This window comes from Topomyia yanbarensis, chromosome 3, assembly GCF_030247195.1.
Source record: "Topomyia yanbarensis strain Yona2022 chromosome 3, ASM3024719v1, whole genome shotgun sequence".
NCBI classification, from domain to species: Eukaryota; Metazoa; Arthropoda; class Insecta; order Diptera; family Culicidae; genus Topomyia; species Topomyia yanbarensis.
Window position 1 is genome coordinate 355,442,408 of NC_080672.1, and position 19,619 is coordinate 355,462,026.

The window sequence follows — 19,619 nt, forward strand, 5'->3', positions numbered from 1 at the left end:
TTTTGAAAATTATTATGCCATTGTGTTCCTATGACATTTTTACACATAAAAGCAACTAAAATTTTATTATAACTTGAGCCAATCCCAAGATATAATGATTTGAAGCAAAAAACTCACAATTTCTAATCACTTTTCTCGCTATATTTCAGTAACCAAGCAAAATTTCAAAATTCTGGAAACGCCATCTTGTAGAGATTCGTTAGACGAGTAATGTGGCATATCTAACTCAGTTTACCCCAAAATGGCGTTTGTCATAAGATAGCACAACAGCGACGATATGTGTTATAATGGTCCGAAAAGTTTCTCGAATACGCTAACTTACTAGAATAAAACACGTGATCTTTAAATAATTCTTTATTTCAAAAAAATCGTTCTGTACCATTGGTAAATTACAATTGTTACATTTACATCTAGACTGTTTACTTGCAGTTTCAGTTATCTCAAATGTTTTTGCTTCACGATTCGACGACTTCAATTACCAGAGGCACTGTCTAGATCTTGCCGTAACGTTGTCCTATGTCCTGTTTGATTTTTGTTTCGCTTCTTTCGCTTATGATTGCTGATTTCTTTCTCTGCTCATCTTTTCCACCATACCTACTGTTGATTTCGGAAGATTTAATGCAACTACTTGCTGGCGTGGTCCGTAGTACCACATTAATTTTCTTACAAATAGAAAATGAGCAGTCCATTCATCTTCCTACTTTTAACAATTTTTCTTTCCTTCGTTTTACTTTTTCCGATGTCAAACACGCTTCTGTTCTGAGTTTTGTTTTTGCTGTTTATATACACTTAATTATCACAGATTTTATACATCTATTCAAAAACACATTTACACAGAGTTTACGAATCAGCTGTTTTGTGAAACATTGCAGATAGAAAATAAAAATTCGGTGAAAACTATAAACCAAAATTAAGAAGCTGCTTTCTCCTGATTTTTCTTCTTAACATGGTTCCCTTGTTTGTTTTTTTGTTATTGTTTGTTTGATGAATAGCGCTATTCATCGTGCATATAGCTTGTTTTTATTTAATTTTTCTGATGCTCCGTATCCATAGCTCGTTCGTTATTTTAACAATACTTAGGTGTAAAGGGGGAGGATTCTTAATTCTCTCGTATATAAATAGCATTCTTTAAACATAAAGGATATAAAAAAGAGTGGCTCTTAGATTTTCTCTACGAATAGTTTGTGTCTTTTGTGACTGTTTACATGTTTCTGTGCGATTATAACTGATCGAGTTTGTGAACAATTCCAGCTGAATATAAGGTAGAAAAGGCAGTTATGCGTCTTGAATTTACTTATGAGAGGCAGTGATATTTAGTTTTCATTTGCAGATTTCGGTTTAACTGGGTGCAATTCGAGTTAAAGTTGAATAAGAGATATTTACAATAGGTTTATCAATTGTTTGATTACCCATAAATATGCTGCTCCGAAGGTGACCAACGGTTGGAGTATTTTTTTGTGGACCTTAAGATCCCTCTTTGACCGTATCAACGCAATATTCTGTTTTGCTTACGAACCTAAAAAAATGTAAGGTTTTGGATATCTGTTGAATATTTTTATAGTACGTCCAAGGGAAGATACCTTTTTGTAAAGTTTGAGGCTCGAGGCTCTGGGACCACCCTAGAGGACAAGAAATGTTTAAGCAGAAGCCTGCCCATGATTTTGGCAACCCTCAACGTTTTCAGGCCAATCGCACACATTTTCATTTGGGTTGAAGACCAGATTGGCTGGGCAAGGCATGTGATGTTTGCGTTCTCCTTCGCACATGAAGTAGTGAGTGCAGTCGCTTTTGTCTGGATGATAACTGATGTGACCGTCCGTTTCGGCGCAAGTGACTTCGTTTGCTAGAAATAAATTATGAATTATTGAAAGATCGTTTTATCTATCTTTTAAAAACTACTTACGATCCTTGGTGGTGTAAGCACCGCGTGGTCCGGACGACTCATAGGGACCATCATATTCCAGCAGAACCTTGTAGTCCTCCAGTTCATTATTAAGAACACTCAGCAGTGGGAACTTTCCGCTTCCACAACGACCGGAGAAATCGTCCATGTCAATAGACCACACCATAATGCCACCGAATCCCATCTCTTTCAGCCACTCCATCTGACAGAAAAGAAAATGTTATAGAGAGAAGAGTAAAATAACTCTCAACTATCCTACCTTCGTTTTCAGTGATCGCTCATCATCGAATCCGACCCACTGATCCTTGCGGTAGGCGAATGGCACTTGCTGCTCAGAATCCCACACCAGGGTTGTGTTGTCCACTCCAAGGAAGGCACATATTTCATAGTAGCTCAGGAATCCAGCTTCGTTGGTGAATTTACCGGGGTTTCCACCTCCAGAAGCGGGTGCTCCAATATCGAACTGTGTCTGGTTGACCAACGTGAACGAACGACCATAAGTCGGCATACCGATCAATAACTTCTCCTTGGGAGCTCCCTGCTTGACCCATTCCCGAGCACTGTAGTCTACGGTCAATTTCTTTTGATAGGCAGAGGCAGTATCTAGCGGGAACAATGGGGCATTGTGGCCGACTTGACGTTCCCATTGCCCATGGAAGTCGTAGGTCATAACGTTAATGAAATCAAGATATTTGGAAATTTCTGGAACATCGTAGCCTGCGGCAATGGCTTCGAAAGACGCTGGCACAGCAGCCGTGAGCAGCAGTCTTGGTTGACCGGAAGTCTTGGCTTCACCCTCGAAAGCAATGCGCAGTTCACGAAGAAGATCCACATAAGCCTTACGATCGTCCGCCCCCCGTGGGTACTCCCAGTCTACATCCAAACCGTTGAATTGATACTCCCGTAGAAATTCAATAGCCTCATAGACAAACTGGTTCATACGGAACACGTTCGAAGTTAGCTCTTTGAATGGAGTTGATCCGAAGGCCCATCCTCCAATGGCCAGCAGAATTTGCAGATCCGGGTTCTTTTCGCGAAGAGCGATTACCTCATCGTACATGTCCGGATCACTTTCGTTGGCCTCGGTAAGTTTGTGGTCCTTCAGAGTGGCGAATGCGTATACCACATGAGTACACAGTTTAGCGTCAATGTCCTTGGGTTCGAACTTTCCGGCTCCAGGTCTCTTGGAGGACCAGCTGGTTAGATAACAAAATACTTGACCTGGACGAGCTGTCAATAAAAAACCAACCTTTACTAATGCTCACACTAATGATTGAATTACTAGGACTTACAATTCTTTTCGATAGCTGCCAATCCCTGTTTGATGATCTTTTTCTGTGGTTTCTGAATCTTGCTGAGTAACTCTTCGACGGGAATCACAATAGGAGCAGGTAACTCTTCTTCCTATAATCGTATCAAAATAAAACATTCTATTCAAAACACATCATTTATAAAAAAAATATTACCTTCTCTTGGATAGTAGCGGCCACCTCGGACCAGTTGACATCCTTAGCTTCCTTGCCACGACTCACGCCCAGCAATTCCTCACGCATAGCACCGATCAGCGGATATTTAACGTTTCCTCCACAAACCGTTCCACTGAAGTCATCCATGTCCACGGTCCACACCATAGCGCCAGCATAGCCATTGGTCTTAACCCAGACCATCTTGTTACGAATGGACCGTTCGTCATCGAATCCAACCCACAGATCTCCATGGACCATATAAGGAACCTTCATCTCTTCATCCCAAACGTACGCAGCTCCGTTCAACAGAAGCTCACAAATTTCGTAGTATGCCAAGAACCCAGACTCCTTGGTGTATTCACCTGCCTTTCCTCCGTCCTTTGCTGGCGAATTAACCTTCCAGCGATCCGTGTTAGACAAAGTGAATGAACGCCCGTAAGTCGCCATACCGATAACTAGTTTTTCCTTCGGTGCACCCATTTTCACCCACAAATTAGCCGCGAAATCAACCGACAGTTGCTTACGCCATTCCGAATCCGACGAAGGAGCATACAGCGGAGCATTATGTCCCGTTTCACGTTCCCATTTTCCATGGAAATCGTAAGCCATCAGGTTGATAAAGTCCAAGTAACTGGCCACCGCTGGTACATCATATCCTCCACGCACATTGTCCGGACCAACGGGTACGGCAGCAGTCAGTAGCAGTCTTGGCTGGCGAATCTCCTGCGACTCGGCTTCGAATGCCTCTCTCAGTTCCTTCAGCAGTAGGACAAAGTTTTTCTTATCGTCCGTTCCCTTCGGGTACTCCCAATCCATATCAAGTCCGTCGAAACCTCGCTGACGCAGGAATGGAATTGCCGAGTAAATGAAGGTCTGCCGGGCATAACGTGTAGCGGACATTTCCTTGAATTTCTGAGTTCCAAACGACCAACCACCGATCGCCAACAGCACCTTTAGTTTGGGATTGACCTTCTTCAGGGCCAGCATTCTGTCGTACAAGCCAGTTTTGCCGTCCTTCGTTTCATCGTTACTTTCGAAAGAACTTAGCTTACCCTTTTTCAGCCACCCGAATGCAAATATGATGTGGGTACAGAGATCTGCCGGAATGTCCTCCGGGACAAACTTACCAATCTTAGTACGGTACTGGGACCAGTTGGTATAGTAGCAAACGATCTGTGGGAAAAGGAAGAAACATTTACAATTTCGAACATTTAAGGCGATAATCTCAAACTATACCTTATATCCGTCCTTATCCTGGACCTTCTTGGTGACCAACGCATTGGTAGCGGCACCAGCTAGAACGGCGGCTCCGGCACCTGCGGCAAGGGCTGTCCCACCACGTGTTTTAGAACGCACGCGGAACCGGTTTGTGGCCGAGGCGGGAGCCTGATCCGATCGGTCCTGGGCAATCTTTTTGGTCGGGATCTGGTTGTCCTCGATGGGCTGTTTGGATGAAGCCGTCGATGATTTGAGACTGGTCGGTCGGCGAATACGTCGTTTTGCTGATGGAGAGAAAGAGAAGGAAATTTGTCATGAAATCGTAGGCCGGATTTATGTTGAAAAAAATGACTGGTTTTTGGGATAAAGCACTTTCCGTACTTTTCCTTTCTTTTACTATTTTTTGCTACACTTTTCTATAACCATTCTTTACTATTTTATTTTCTAAAAAAAATTACAGCACTCAAATTATTTTTATTTCAGATTTTTCTGCATACAATGATAAAGAGGTACTTCAATATATGTAGGTTAAAATTATTCAAAATAAATCAAAATGAACACTTGATTTCATGTGTCCTATCGTATTCAAACTAGAAAATTCCATATTCCCCCTTTGATTTTTAGCAGTCAACTGTTTATATGATTGATTCAATTATAACTAGTGCATTTTAATCAGGAATTGGAGTGATTCTTGTGCTTAGGGTGTTCCAAGTATAGCGCAAATTCGCTAGATGGGGACTCGTTTAACGGGGTGTTTGCTAATTGGGTCGTCACCCAACTAAAATGCAACCGGATATCAATATCTCATGTCAAATTGCCTTTGAAAATAAGGCAGACAATAAATGAAATAGCGAATCTGCGCTGTAAAAACATTTTAGACATGTGAAATAAACCAAACTAAAAACCGTAATGGCATAGAACTTCTATGCTAGCTCCTCGAGATATCACTCAAGATCATTCGTACGGTGACTCTCGAACCGATCAAACGATCTTTTCAGTCCATGCAGTGTAACGGTACTTGCTAAATCACTTCCAAGGTTATCTTGTGTGCGTTAATAGCTATTCGACCAGCAGACTGACAGCAGTACTTCTTTTCTTGTGAGCTGCCTGGATACCGTTATACAAGATAAGTACCGATTTTATATAACATCACCCATTCTTGTCTCTCCTACTAAATGTGCACAGGAAAGTAGACCTCAGACTTTCCCTGACACTGGTTCACCTCAAGGTGAAATGAATGTCGAAATAAAATGGACTTCCCAGCTCAAGTTACATCCATGCTCCTCAACCGCGCCCTTCGTGATCTTTTTCCGGGCCAAAGACAAAATGTATTTAAATGTCTTGGAGATTTTTTGAGTTCTGAAGGGACAATATTTGACCGTGACAGAAATATTGGACATTCGCCCTGATAAGCTTCGGTAAATAATTTGAAGCAGGTAAATGATATTGCTGATTACTGGCCGTTTACAAAGGAGTACGAAGTATATGTACCAGCTAAACAGGTAAAAATAGATCGGTTCATTTCCGATTCATTTAATTTAATTTTTCTTTGTTCGATTATTCTATTTTATACAGCAAAACTATCGGAGAACAAGTTACAAGGAATGAATAACTCTTCGCGAAAAATATAGGGGAACCCGGGGCTATTTGAACCAACTTAAGCAAATTTACCGGTCAAAAGTCCTAATTGTTAGTTTGAAACTTCAGCTACATTTTGGTGCCATAAAAGGTTCATTTTTTACCACTCAATGGCAGCGCTAGGCGACGATTTGCAAACCTCTACGTTTTTCCATCTTTTTTACAAATTAAGGGTAATTCAGACCGTAATTTTTCTTTAATTTTTTTACAATTGAATTATGTGTACCTATGAATTAGTTACGAGAGACACTCCTTAAGAAGCAAAAAAATAAATTGCTTTACAAAAACTTAATCTAGTATGTCACAGCTGTCGATTGGCGGCCCATTTCTTCGATGTGTGTGTGTGCAATAGTAAGCCGCTGAACGGTGGTTGACGGAATAGGGGGTCCGAATGGCCCCATACGCTCATATCGCCCAAAAGTAATGAGCGAAAATATCTCTGTTTTCACCCAAACAAAAATCATTCCATAAAATAGGAGCTATCTAAAACCCTCTAAATCACTTTTATTTGTTGCTTTAATCACGGTTTTACATTTCTTAGAAAAGAAATGTATAGAATTCGCTCAAACTTTCAAGATTTTTTCCGAGGTCCGGAGGGCCGAGTCTTATATACCAATCGACTCAGCTCGACGATTTGGAACAATGTCTGTGTGTGTGTAACGGACAAACTCTCATTCGTGTTTCTCAGCAATTGCTGAACCGATCTTATCCAAACCAATTTAAATGAAACGCCTATCACCCAGACAGAACGCTATTAAATGGTTTTTGATTCTGTTGTTTAATTTCCAAGATATGAATGTTTGAAGGTGCAACAATCGCGTTTTTTGCAGTTTTTTTAAATTTTCTGCCGAAATTGACGACGTAACTAAAAAATTTATATATTTTTAGCAAGCTTATACGAATACCTTTCGAACGAACTATATATTGTTGAAATCAGACTATTGTCAATAGAGATATTTAACATTAAATGCGGACGAAAGATTTTTATCATTTCCCATAGCCAGAAATAAGACCAAAACGGATAATTTTAGGTCAATAGCATCTTCGGAGAATTTACAGCATACAATATGCCCTTTTTGATATTGTGATTTTACTGATTAATCCCCCTAAGAAAGAGATATTTTCAGAAAATTTTCTTGGGAGTGATTGTATTGAAATAATGTCTTCAACAAATTTGTAGCCCTTACTTTTGCGAATAACTTTACTGAAAACAATACATATTTCGAATACTTTAAAAGTTATGGCTTGTTGTTTGTGGATTACCTGTTGTCGCCTATTTATTGTTCAATATAGTAATAATCCATTTAGATGAGCCAAATATTATTTCGATAAAATGAACTTTGTATTTCATTTTCTATCCACGACCGCTAGCATAACCACCGAACAATTCCAAGTTGTCTAGATGGACCTTGATCACTTATCGGTGCAAAAATTCTGACTTATAACCATCGGATCGATCTGAAACATATCTCGGAAAATGATAAGCGAAAGGAATAACTCCAAGCAGTAGTGTAGCCAAGAGGATGCTTTGGGGTTTAACCATTGAAGTTAAAAATTTATTAATGCTGACTGATTTAATTAAATATTACAATGATATTTATCTTATCAGTACATTGATAACCAATTGTTTGAAACGTCATGAGGACCTTTGAAAAATTGTGGGAATGCGATCATTATCTGTAACTGATCTATTGGTCTTGATCTCACAGTTGTCTAATAACATCAATATTAAATACTTGACTAAAAACATTCCAATAGAAACTCATTCCAGAGTTCTGAAATCAATCATAATCATATTCATAATTTCCTATCATATTGAGTTCAGTTTTCAAGGGATGTACTGTAATATGGATTAGGGTTTTTTTTTTAATTGGAAGCGAAACTGGAATTGCTTTAATGTCTATGAAACTTAGAGCTGCTCACCGAAAAATTGCATAACTTCCAACATTTGCTGAAAATGTTTTTATTTTGGGATTGTGTCGAGTTGAGACGAAAACGTTTTCCGTTCCGCCAATTTTGCAGGTTTAGTATCTTCGATGAATTTTACAAACGTTAAACAGCACATCATTTGAAAAAAATAATTCTGGCGTTATATCCTCCAAGAAATATTTATGTTGAATTTACTCTTCAAACAAATTTAGTTCCAGACTTAATGTCTTCAGCAAAATTTTGGAGAGCGCTATTACAAACCACTTTGTTGAATACATGAAGGCTCCATGTATTCAAGGTATTAACATATTTTAGGCTATTTCTATTTAATTTTAAATTAAATTATTATGATTAAAATTAAATTGAAAATTATTTACTGTTTATGATAAATCTCTTCTATTGTTAAAAAAAAAACGATAAAATTTGCATTTTATCCAAAGCTTGAGTTTGTGAAGCTCACAATAGGAAGTTATTTTAGAAAAAACTAGATCAAAGAACACTTCGTAAATATCATTTTATAACTCGATAAACTCCATATACGTAGTATTAATGTCTCCAATAAAGATGTTTTAAATGAAAGTCTCAACAAATTCGCTACAGACAAGAACTCTGTTACATTTTTTTGAAAAACAGATTCTCCATAATTTTAAAACATCAAAGATGGCGGTTTCGTAATTATACCATTTGGACAGTAAGTTAGATTTTCACCAAACCGAATTTCTGACTACGCCGCTGACTCCAAATAAGTAGAAACAGAGTCGTGCTACACTCGTCCACAAGAAGCATCTTCGAATACTGCCTATCTATTACAATACATTGAAGACCCGATTTGATCAGCCCCCAATTTTAGCAGCCTCATATGAAAATATGTTTGATGGGCTCTAGCAGACAAATAAGGCTGAATTTGAGTAAATCCTTTCTTGACCATGTTTTCCTTATCTTAAAGATGCAAAAATAAAAAAAAATCATTTTTTTTTATTTTTGCGCTAGAAGACTATATTAAATAATCAGAAATAGTTATTACACTACATCAAGGGAAGGAAAGAATATTTTAATAGCTTCAGTTTATTATGAAGAAAAAAAATTGTCGCGGTTTAGTCAATGTCCCTATTTTGTCAGCCTAAAATACACAATTTTCTGAGGATATTTTTTTATTTTCTTCTATTGCATCGAACTGCACAAATTTTTAGGTAGTTTTCAAGGGGTTATTTTATCGACTTCTTCCAAAATTTGGCGAATCTATTCCCATTCGTGCGATAGTTTATTTTAAATGGTAGTTCCTAAATTAATTGGTATACTTAAAGATTTATATATTGCAGATAGAGAAACTTCATAAATTTTCAGCTTTTCCTACACAATATTACAAAAGCTTTTTAAACAACTGTTCCTAATAAGATTATGTAAATTAATTATAAAGTAGGGGAGACCGGGGCTAGTTGGCGGTGTTTTCAGTTTTCAATTTTTACCGCTTTGATGTAGATAGATCTTGCAAAATAGAACACGCCGCATGAAAGAGCAGATTGTTGGCAACATCTCTGAATTTGTTTAAAGTGTTTGACGCACTGTCTCTATTTTTAGAGGCAAAAATATGTGACACGGAAAATCCGCCAACTTACCCCGGCCCTGGGGTAAGTTGGCGGTATGTAAGGATATGCCAAAAACTGAGCAATAGAATGGAGATTTAATTACTTCAAGGGTCTTTTTGGAACGTGCTGAATGACTTTTCTAGAAAACTGTATATTAATCGACATTTGCTATTATATTTCAGTTTCAATAAACCGGCATTTTGACTTTGACGTGTACTCCCTATTCAAAAGCAAATATTCGAAATTCTTTATGCAATTGGTTGGAATAAATGTCTCCTACATTGGCGAGATACAGAAGAAAAATATTTTCTTACTTTGGAGTGAATTCCAGAAATAAAAGGTTTTGATGACTTTTTGCACTGTAAATAGTACCGCCAACTTGCCCCAACCGCATATTTTATTAAACACTATTTAAAAAATAACTTTTGTTTGTGGATAGATGAAATATCTATACGGATACTGAAAGCTATTTTCACGGGCTATTGAAAAATATAATCATTCGGGAAATAGATTAAAAATCACCCTAAATAACGCAAAGTATTTAAAATTGAGAAAATTTACTTGGTACGCACAAAAACACAATATCACCCACAACTTCCACCAAACAAATCGTTTTGCAACAAAAACACATTGGATAACGGGTTTCACATAACTTGAGGTACACAAGAAGAGGCAGCGCTATATGTCTAATATAAACAGAGAAAAAGGGATTCCACCAACTTACCCCAACCGCCAACTAGCCCCGGGTTCCCCTATTTGAAATTTTTTAATAGAAGTGACGGAAGGTTATCGTAAAGTTTCGTGAAAAAGAAAATTCCAGTAATGATGATGATTTTCCCCAACGGGTTTCAGAAGTTTTTTATTTGTTCTTTGACAATAGGATTAGGGATAATAATTCAAACCAAATATACAACTGGGAAGGCATTTTTAGAACAAGTCGATATCTAAGTAAAGTTTGAACCATGCACGTATGCACTTCAGAGGTAGCGAGATATCAAGAGCTGAAATTTCAGTGCTTAGTTCTCAGCCGTGTTGGGAATTTGAGTAAACGCTCTTGAGAGTATGAACTTCAAATCCATTCGAAAATTTGTTTTTCGATTTTTTTAACTCAGCACAACATATATAACCCCTTTAGGAAATTTCAGTTTCCCTTACACAATGCATTAATTGAAGAATTTATATATGTTATTAACGGAGCATTAGCAATACTTCGGGCCATTTTTTTATGAACCATGAGCAATTTTATGGGCCATTTTTCTGCTTTTCCATTAAATTGGTTTAACATTTGAGATTTCTTGACCTGATATTGTCCTATGCTAATTTGAGCGATTCTCTGAATCCTGCAATTATCCCATGTAGTATGTGTAGTATGTGTTTTCAAAAACATCGCGAAGCATCAAGTTCTAAATGTTCTCAATCGAAATAATACCCGAAGAAAGCGATAAGAGTTATAAGAAATGTATCACCACACTGTTAGGTAGATTAAAGGCGTTGTTCCATTATAATGATTTCTGTCTTAAGAATGGCAAAACAACGAAACACGTTGTATCTCCTTTCTACAAAGAACAAAGAATCAACTTCAACTTCAAGAATAGCGGTTCCACGAATTTGTACGAAAGTCAGAGAGTCTTGCTATTTTCTGAGAAATCGAGGGGGTCCGAATTACCCCCACTGTCTTAATAGCCCCGGGTCCCCTACCAATTAATTGGTATACTTACGGGTTTATATGTTGCAGATAGAGAAAATACTGAAATTTTCAGCATTTTTCCTACACAATATTAAGAAAGCTTATTAAAAAACTTTCACTAATAAGTTTGTGAAAATTATTAACTATTTGAAATTTTTTAATAGTTTTATTTTTTATTAAACTGTGATTTTTTAATAAATAGTGACCGTCGCTTCACAACGTAGTTTATTTTTCATGGCTTGCGGTGAGCACGATCTCTCGAATTACTGAACTGAAAATTATGGAATAGAAGTTAATTGTTAGTATTCTTTACAGATTTAATTTACCGAGCAAATGGCTCTGAATTAGACCCGCTTGTGCCCTAAGACGATTTCGCTAGATTTTCTGAGCATTGTGCACACAGTGCATTAACGCAAGTGACGGAATGGGTTATCGAAAAGTTTCGTGAAAATGAAAATTCCGGTAATGATGATGATTTTCCCAAACGGTTTGGTTTCGAGATGTTTTTATTTGTTTTTTGGCATTAGGATTAGCGATAATAATTCAAATCAAGGATACTACTGGGAAGTTACCTTTAGAAAAAGTCGATGTCGAAGTAAAATTTGGAACTATGCTCGCATGCACTTCAGAGATAACGTGATATCAGGAGCTGTGATTTCATTTCTTAGTTCTCAGTCACGTTGGAAATTTGATTAAATGCTATTGAGAGTATAAACTTCAAATCGATTCAATAAAAAAATCGATTTTTTTGGCTCAGCGCAATATACAACTCCTTTAGGAAAATTCAGTTTTCCCATCACAATGCGTTGATTGAGGAATTTAAATATTTTATTATTTAACAGATCATTAGCAATAATTCGTTTGTATGTCTTCCCATTGATTTGGTTTGAGATTTATAGCACTGGTGTTGTCCTATGCTCAGATTCGCTGAATCCTGCCACTATCCCACGTAGTATGTGTTATCAAAAACATCGCGAAACATCAAGTTCTAAATATTCTCAATCTATATAATATCCGAAAAGAGTGATACGAGTGATAAGAAATGTCTCATCACACTGTTAGGTGGATTAAAAGCGCGTTTAAATCGTAAATTGAAAATCCAAACTTTAATAATTAGGTTTCATCTTTGGCACGGCTCCGGTTTTGGCAACTGAATAAAATAAAATTGTTGCCAAAATCGGAATCCTACTGTATAAAGTTGTTAGAAAAACTTTTTCACCGATAAGTTCTCCATCATGCAATCACATTCAAAACAAAAATAATTTATTTTATCAACATAATTTTTTATGTTTGTGAAAAATGACCCAACATTTTTTTCAGTGTATATTTTTTTCGTATAGAAACATTAATTCCCTGAAACTCGTTCTCAGATGGTTTTGCTTTATAAAATAGAGAAATCAACCAAATTTTTGTGGAAATTAATGCACGTAGAAACGTTTATGCCCGTTTGAAAAATAACTCTTGTATCAAAATATTGAAATGGCCATAAAAATCATGGAGATTCATAAACCGAACACAACTGCAAAGTTTCGTTCGAATCGACGATGGTCATATTTTGCGGTCGGCCGGTTTCTCATGGAATCCCTCTATTTTTTCTGCCCCGCATTCTTTGGCCCAACAACTGAATATTCTATGGATGATGAATGTTCGGGTCCTGCGCACTAAATTTCGTGGGAATCACGTTGACATAGTATACGTTCTCCTATTCAAGAACATCGATTCAAGGCCCGCGTGAGAAAAACGGAATCAACGGGAAGCGCACAAATTAAATACTTCCGATACAAGCCGCTTCAACCCGCTCGGATAGTTGTGACATAAGAGCAGAAATCGGACCATAGGATCGATGTCATAAATCATGATCTATAATAGCGGCGAGCAGGTATAGGCAAAATAGCTTCCAACGAAGAAACTTGCTACATAAATAGACTGGACGGGGTAATAAATTTGCCATATTTATTTACCGGGACCAATTTAATGGACATTTACCGAGATTGCGATCGGGTAAATGTCAGGTGCCTCCGTGTGGAAAGGGCCCTACTGGTTGACGGGCTTAAGCAGATATGTATGTAAAATACTTACTCTGAGCGCTGTCGGTGGTCTGTGAGAAGATTGCTATGATGACGCATAACACTATCGCTATTCTGAGTATCCGTGGTGTTAACTGAAAAATGTAAAAGATATAAAAAAATGCATCAGTTAGTGAATTGATTGCATACAGGATTATGAAATTGGTGGAATAAACATGAGAAAAAATTGAATGGGTCTAAAATTATCATCGAAAAAATAAAATGAAACCCTAGCAATAAAGTATTCATTCGCGAAACCTTAGATATGAATGCGGCAAAAGTACTGTAGAAAGTAAACTTTACAGGAATTTCTTGCGTTTCATTTTATTTTTCATGAACTATGTTTAAACATGTTCTTAGTGGCAACCCTTTTAACAGTGTCATTAAATTGATTAAAGCTTAGCCAAATATTTTAGTCCTGTTTAAAAGTTAGTCCGGTTTAAAAACTGTTGGTACGGCTTTGTGCTTACCCGGATAGAATTTTACAATAGCATTTACCCTACAGACAATCATAAAACAATAAATATTATAGTTATTACTACTTCAACATTGTTCGATGCCAAGTTCTCACAGTAGATTTACAATAAAAATTTTTGTAACAATAAATTTCACTGTTCAGCAAAAAACTGATACAGTGCATTCACATTAAATTTTACTGTTTTCGAGAAAAAAATGTATGGAGAAAAATTGATTTTTTTAATGTTAAGATACATAACCACCCCCCCTTTTCACTGTAAAATTCTATTTTACATTGAAATTTATTGTAAAAACGTTAAAGTTTAATGTTTTTGTATTGTAGCATAACACTAAAACTTACTGTTAATTATTGTAAAATTACTGTACTGTCACAGTGAAAATCATGGTTTTGTTACTGTACATTTCTATTCGGGTACGGCTATTATTGTTATATTTCGATCATATAATAATCCAGCTTTTTACGTGCCATAAAGGCGGCCTAAATTGTTCAGTTCGTAATACGTTTAATGGCTCGTATTAAGAACTGAACAATTTAGACCGCCATTATGAAACGAAAAAAGTTGGATACACTGCTAAGCGAATTGAATGTCATTTATATTTTAATCAGCACAAAAGGGTTCGTCATAGGTAAACAAAGGGGACCCATGCCTACTTCGTTTCACTTTTAATCCAATCGAATTCCACTCGTGCTTTGACGCTTCCAAATGATCTCATATGAGTGGTAGGTTGGTGCCGATATAGTTGTAAACGAAATAAAGTGGTGAGAAAGCAAAACGGCACACAATGAGGTGTTATGAAAGCAGTAGACAATGAGGTGAAAAGGTGTCAAAACATTTTTATCCACACGGCGATGGGACGTTTGATGGATTGAGTTGGTAGAAAAATATTACGGCGGCGATACACCGATTACGCAATGTTTACATTTAACGATCAATAATAGCACATTATTGCAACCGATGTCAGTTAGTCCACGTTTGGTGTCTGTCTTTGGATCGAATTAGACACAGGTCGGCTATGTCGCGTGGTCAGCATGTTGTTATTCTAATGTCTCACTTGGCAGTTTGAAGCGAATACACCAACTCTGCGAACCAGAGACTCCTGTGTGCAGTCATGCGCGATGGAAAATGAATGTTTTCCCACCAAGAGCTCATGAGTTCCAAAACATTCCGGCAGCTCTGTTGTCATACATTCCACTGGAATGGCCAAACATTTGTGCCAAATTTACAACAATCATAAGTTCACCTGGTGAAAGACCTTCTGCTGCCAATTCGACCACGACTTCAACGGGAAGCATCCATACACGTAGTAGACAAAAGCCTTTTTTACTTGTTGCTTGTTGATAATCGAGACTCCAGTGCTCTCTGAGGCAGAAACTTGGAGAATGTTGTAACAGGATTCGATGGAGTGCAGTAGTTGTTTTAGGCTTCTAGTTCCTAGCCAGGCCCCCCAGATGAAAAGGATCGAAAGCCCTCTCGTAGACTTGCTGGAGCTTCCGGGGTATATCCCCAAGGTCAGAAAACAACTCCTACGCACTATTCGCTCCTAGCAGCAGAAAATTCTCATTCTGTACCGATTGACGTAAGTGACAGGCCCTTTCATTCTCGTTGTCACGGTGACTTACTTTCACGTATTAAAGCTGACGTCAGTTGTTGATAAAAATGAATACAGACTATGCTCCCCTAATCCCACCCGGTTAATTATTGTTGCCACGCTTGAGTGACCTTCGGAGTCCCTGGAATTGGGCTACCTCAGGGACTTCCAACACCAGGATATGACCGCCTAGTCGGTCCAAAATCAGATTATTCACGCTTGACTGAATTTTCATACCCGATTTAGTCAATTACCAGTTCATGTGGCAGCAGAAGCTTTATCCGCCTCTACTCTGCATAACTCGCCAACACACAGCGGAAACGTCACACGTTATACGCACACACCACGCATGCGTGCGGAATCTCAAGTAGGCACTTCCCCCTTTTCGTGCACTGGTGGTCTGCGGGGCACGAAAAGTGCAGCCCGCCTGATACGATTCGGCTGTGCAGTGAGTTGTGACGAAATCGATGCTGAGACCGATTTGGTAGTGAAAAGACATACCGATGTATGTACCTAGTTCCGTGACTTCGTTGCCAATGCGCATCCGGGCAAATTAGCATGTGTTCAGTCAAGCGTGAATGAGGGAATTTTCCAGGAACAGAGTGGCATAAACCAGCGGAGGTGACAGTGTTTTCCCCTACATTTATCATCAAACCCCTGACAAGCATAGACTCCAAGTTCAGTCATGCGTGAAGAGGATCCGTTAATTTAGGTGCTTTTGTGAGTTTGAAGGAATGCCAACTGATTACAAAAATGATACCCAAATTAGGGTTAGCAGCTTAATCATATAAAGGACCGGAATTTTATCGTATAATTTCCAAAAAAAGCACATAATAGGTATCAACCAACAATGAAAGTTTGGTTGCATCATGCTCTCGAGCCATCTTCCAGTGAGATAAGACACACCAACGCTTGATGCAACAGGTCAATCAGCACGTTTCGATGCTTTTCCGAAATCGGAGAGGAGAAACCTCCTTCACCTTTCGGTAGGTTCCAAATGATGCTTGCAATTATACGGAAACAAGTTGAATTGGTCGTGACTTGCGGGTTTGCGCTGTCCATGTTTGGTGACTGTATACGTTCCTATTAAAACAAGTTGCGTGATGCGCCGTAGATGCGAGTCACTTTCATTTTGTTCCTGACAATGGACAATGTTTTGATAATAATATTGTGAGTGTGTTGTGTAATACATGATTTCGTGTGGTCAATCGGCAACAGGTGGATGATACTCATACAATAGATAACTAGGGCCAGAAAGATTTTAAAAACCACTTGAATCATCTTCTGCACGTCTTCATTTTTCTTATAAAAAAAATCCAACAGATTTAACTCAATAAAAAATTCATTTTTAGGTTATGTTAGGTATTGTTCACCTTGTGGGTTACGGTTAAGATGACCAACTGTGGGCTAGGAAAAATCCGTACACATTATATCTCAAAATTTATAACACTAAAATTATTTAGACTGTTTAGTATTTCTCTTGTTTACTATATTTTACTACATGTAATGGGATTTTTAACAATGGTTTTAGGGGTTGGCACAGCGTAGTTGGTAAATCGATTGGTTCAATTCCAAACCCCTCACACAGGGTTAGAGTTTTTTGATAGAGATTTTTCTGCCACGAAAAAAAAGAAGCAAATGATCCTAATTTTAAGACCTCTATAATCGAAATATTTTCTGAAATTCTATTCAGAGTTCCTGTGCTAGTGTCCTGATCGGTTTCGGCATTGATAACTGAAAACGTGGTTTGTATATTTATACTGTCGTGTTTTGTATTGTTGGTCCAGGTAGGAAGGACGCAATCTTACCGCGTAACCACTGTTGACCTAGGAATAATTAGTTTTTTCATGTGTCCTTTGTAATGATTCCACTTTTCTGAACAGCGACATTTTCAAAGACCGTATCGCAAGTTCGAGGTGCCGTATCGTGCAGTCGAATCTCGATTTTGCCATTATCCATAAATACGAGGATATTGATTTTGATTCTAATGCGTCACGATCAGCGACTTGTAAATTGTTCTGCAAAATGATTTCATTTGCCTGGCGCAATCTATCGAAAATTATCGTTATTGGATGTCTGATTTGATAGCATCTGATAGAGGTGACTTTCGCAAGGTTAAGCTATGAAACTTATATGTAAAGATTCCAAAAACTCGGACTAATACGAAATCACTCGATGTCACGTTGACCAGAGTTCCTCTTTTGTTTTTCATATTCGCACATTTCGCCACTAAACGATCACTTCGGTAAGAATTAAAATATTACAGCGATTATTGTTCGAATTGGCACTTCCCGACAGATTCTACAATACAGTAATTCCTCCAAAATTCACCCAAAAATCTTTAAATACGCGAAAGACCGATGAAACATTAGACTTTTTACCAGCATAGGTTCTGAGCACTTTGCACGGCAAAGCAAAGCATTTTGATTCAAGCGCAGTACTTTAAAGGGGCCTAAGAGTTTTTGCAGGGTTTACAAAAAAAAATTGGCTTGAGATCTGTATTTTGAGCAGCAAAACACTTCGAGAAAAAAATTCAGGGTATAATCTCTTCTTTGCAAAAAAAAAACAAACGCTTAATAAAAAGTTTATCAAAAAGTTTATAATTTTATCAAAACTTAAAACTACAAAAAAATTCATTTTTTAAAAACTTATAGGTATCAAAAAAGTCTAAAGAGAATGGAAATATTTGTTGTGGTTACATCGCGGAGAAGTAATTGTTAAAAATGTTTTTCTTGTAACTGCTTTAAATATGTTTCTAAATTTCATACTAACTGGTAGACAAATCCATAATTTTATTACAGAATGCGATTATTATAGATATTTTAAATTTTGTTTTCTTTCTTTCTTTTTCGAGAATTTTTTTATTCATTTCGTTTATTTGATAGGCACAAATGCGTTGGCTTGGCGGTGCCAAATTCTTTTGTTTACATTTTGGATATCTTAAAACTAGGAGGTTACAATGTCGAAATATTTTTTTTTACAAAAGAAAAAAAAGTTTACAGCTATCCTAAGACTAGAAATAAGATTTAATATACATGAGAGGGCCAAAAGATTTTTTTATGAAAAATTTTAAAACAAGGGATTCAGTGTGATATACAAGAGGGGGAGTAATAGTATTTTACAAAATATTTTACAGTTATCTTAAAACTAACAATATATTTTGGTAGACAAAAGGAGGAAAATATTCAAGAGAAATTTCACAGATATCTTAAAACTAGAGATACAATTCTATTTACAAGATGGAGGCTCAGTCTAGTAAGTCATCGAGTACCGGATTGGCGGATGGTATTCTTCGGACCCGCGGGGAATCCTTCAAAAGTCATCGGACATCGAGTCGCTCTCGCTTCAATTTCCTTCTATGTAGGCGTTGTGACAAGGGCGACGGCAGTTACATAGTGGCACTCTGGAGCTGATCGGTTCCACAAGGCAAGAGGAAATTTCTAAAAACGAGAAATAAAATAGAGGGGCTAAATTGGGATATTTATCGTTTTTATGAAAGTATAAATAAGGGACATATAGGGGAAATCACGATTTGCCAGCATATCTCGGACTGGGACATTGGGTGGTCTACCTCGGGCCCGAAGAGAATCCTTTAACTGAGACCTGGCGTCCAAATACCCGGCGCATACCCAGACAACGTGCTCGATGTCGTGATAGCCCTCGTCACAAGCGCACAGACTACACTCCGCAAGCCCAATACGCCGCAAATGCGCATCCAAGGTGTAGTGGTTGGACATAAGTCGGGACACTACACGTATGAAATCTCGACCCATATCCATCCCCCTGAACCAAGGCTTCCTTACCTTTGGGATAATCGAAAGTAGCCATTGTCCAAGTTGATGTGTGTTCTGACGACATATCCTTTTTTCCTACTGTAACTGTAGAGCTGAGTTCACGGAAGGGCTCCCCATCAGAATCACTCATTACTGTTTAAGTCCAATTGCAGCAGGCCATGATTCTGATTGTGATATCGAGTGTACGGTTCAGTTGTGCGGGCGTATGGGCTTTACGATCGCGCGGGAATGAGCGTTTATTGGTGTGTACATGAGACCGCGTTAA

General features: G+C 37.8%; 1 protein-coding gene across 6 annotated transcripts in view; it reads right to left on the minus strand.

Moving 5' to 3' along the window:
• Positions 1-341: 341 nt before the first annotated feature.
• Positions 342-19,619, minus strand: part of LOC131688564 (probable chitinase 10) — a 192,386-nt gene continuing 173,108 nt past the window's right edge. For all 6 annotated transcript variants that reach the window (XM_058972900.1, XM_058972897.1, XM_058972901.1 and 3 more), the window contains 8 exons: positions 13,507-13,588; positions 4,606-4,871; positions 3,370-4,542; positions 3,196-3,307; positions 2,163-3,133; positions 1,904-2,105; positions 1,581-1,843; positions 342-1,516 (listed from right to left, as the gene is read on the minus strand). In XM_058972900.1, the coding sequence (XP_058828883.1) occupies positions 1,638-1,843; positions 1,904-2,105; positions 2,163-3,133; positions 3,196-3,307; positions 3,370-4,542; positions 4,606-4,871; positions 13,507-13,588 (3,012 nt within the window). In that variant the 3' untranslated portion in view covers positions 342-1,516; positions 1,581-1,637. The remainder of the gene's footprint in view (positions 1,517-1,580; positions 1,844-1,903; positions 2,106-2,162; positions 3,134-3,195; positions 3,308-3,369; positions 4,543-4,605; positions 4,872-13,506; positions 13,589-19,619) is intronic.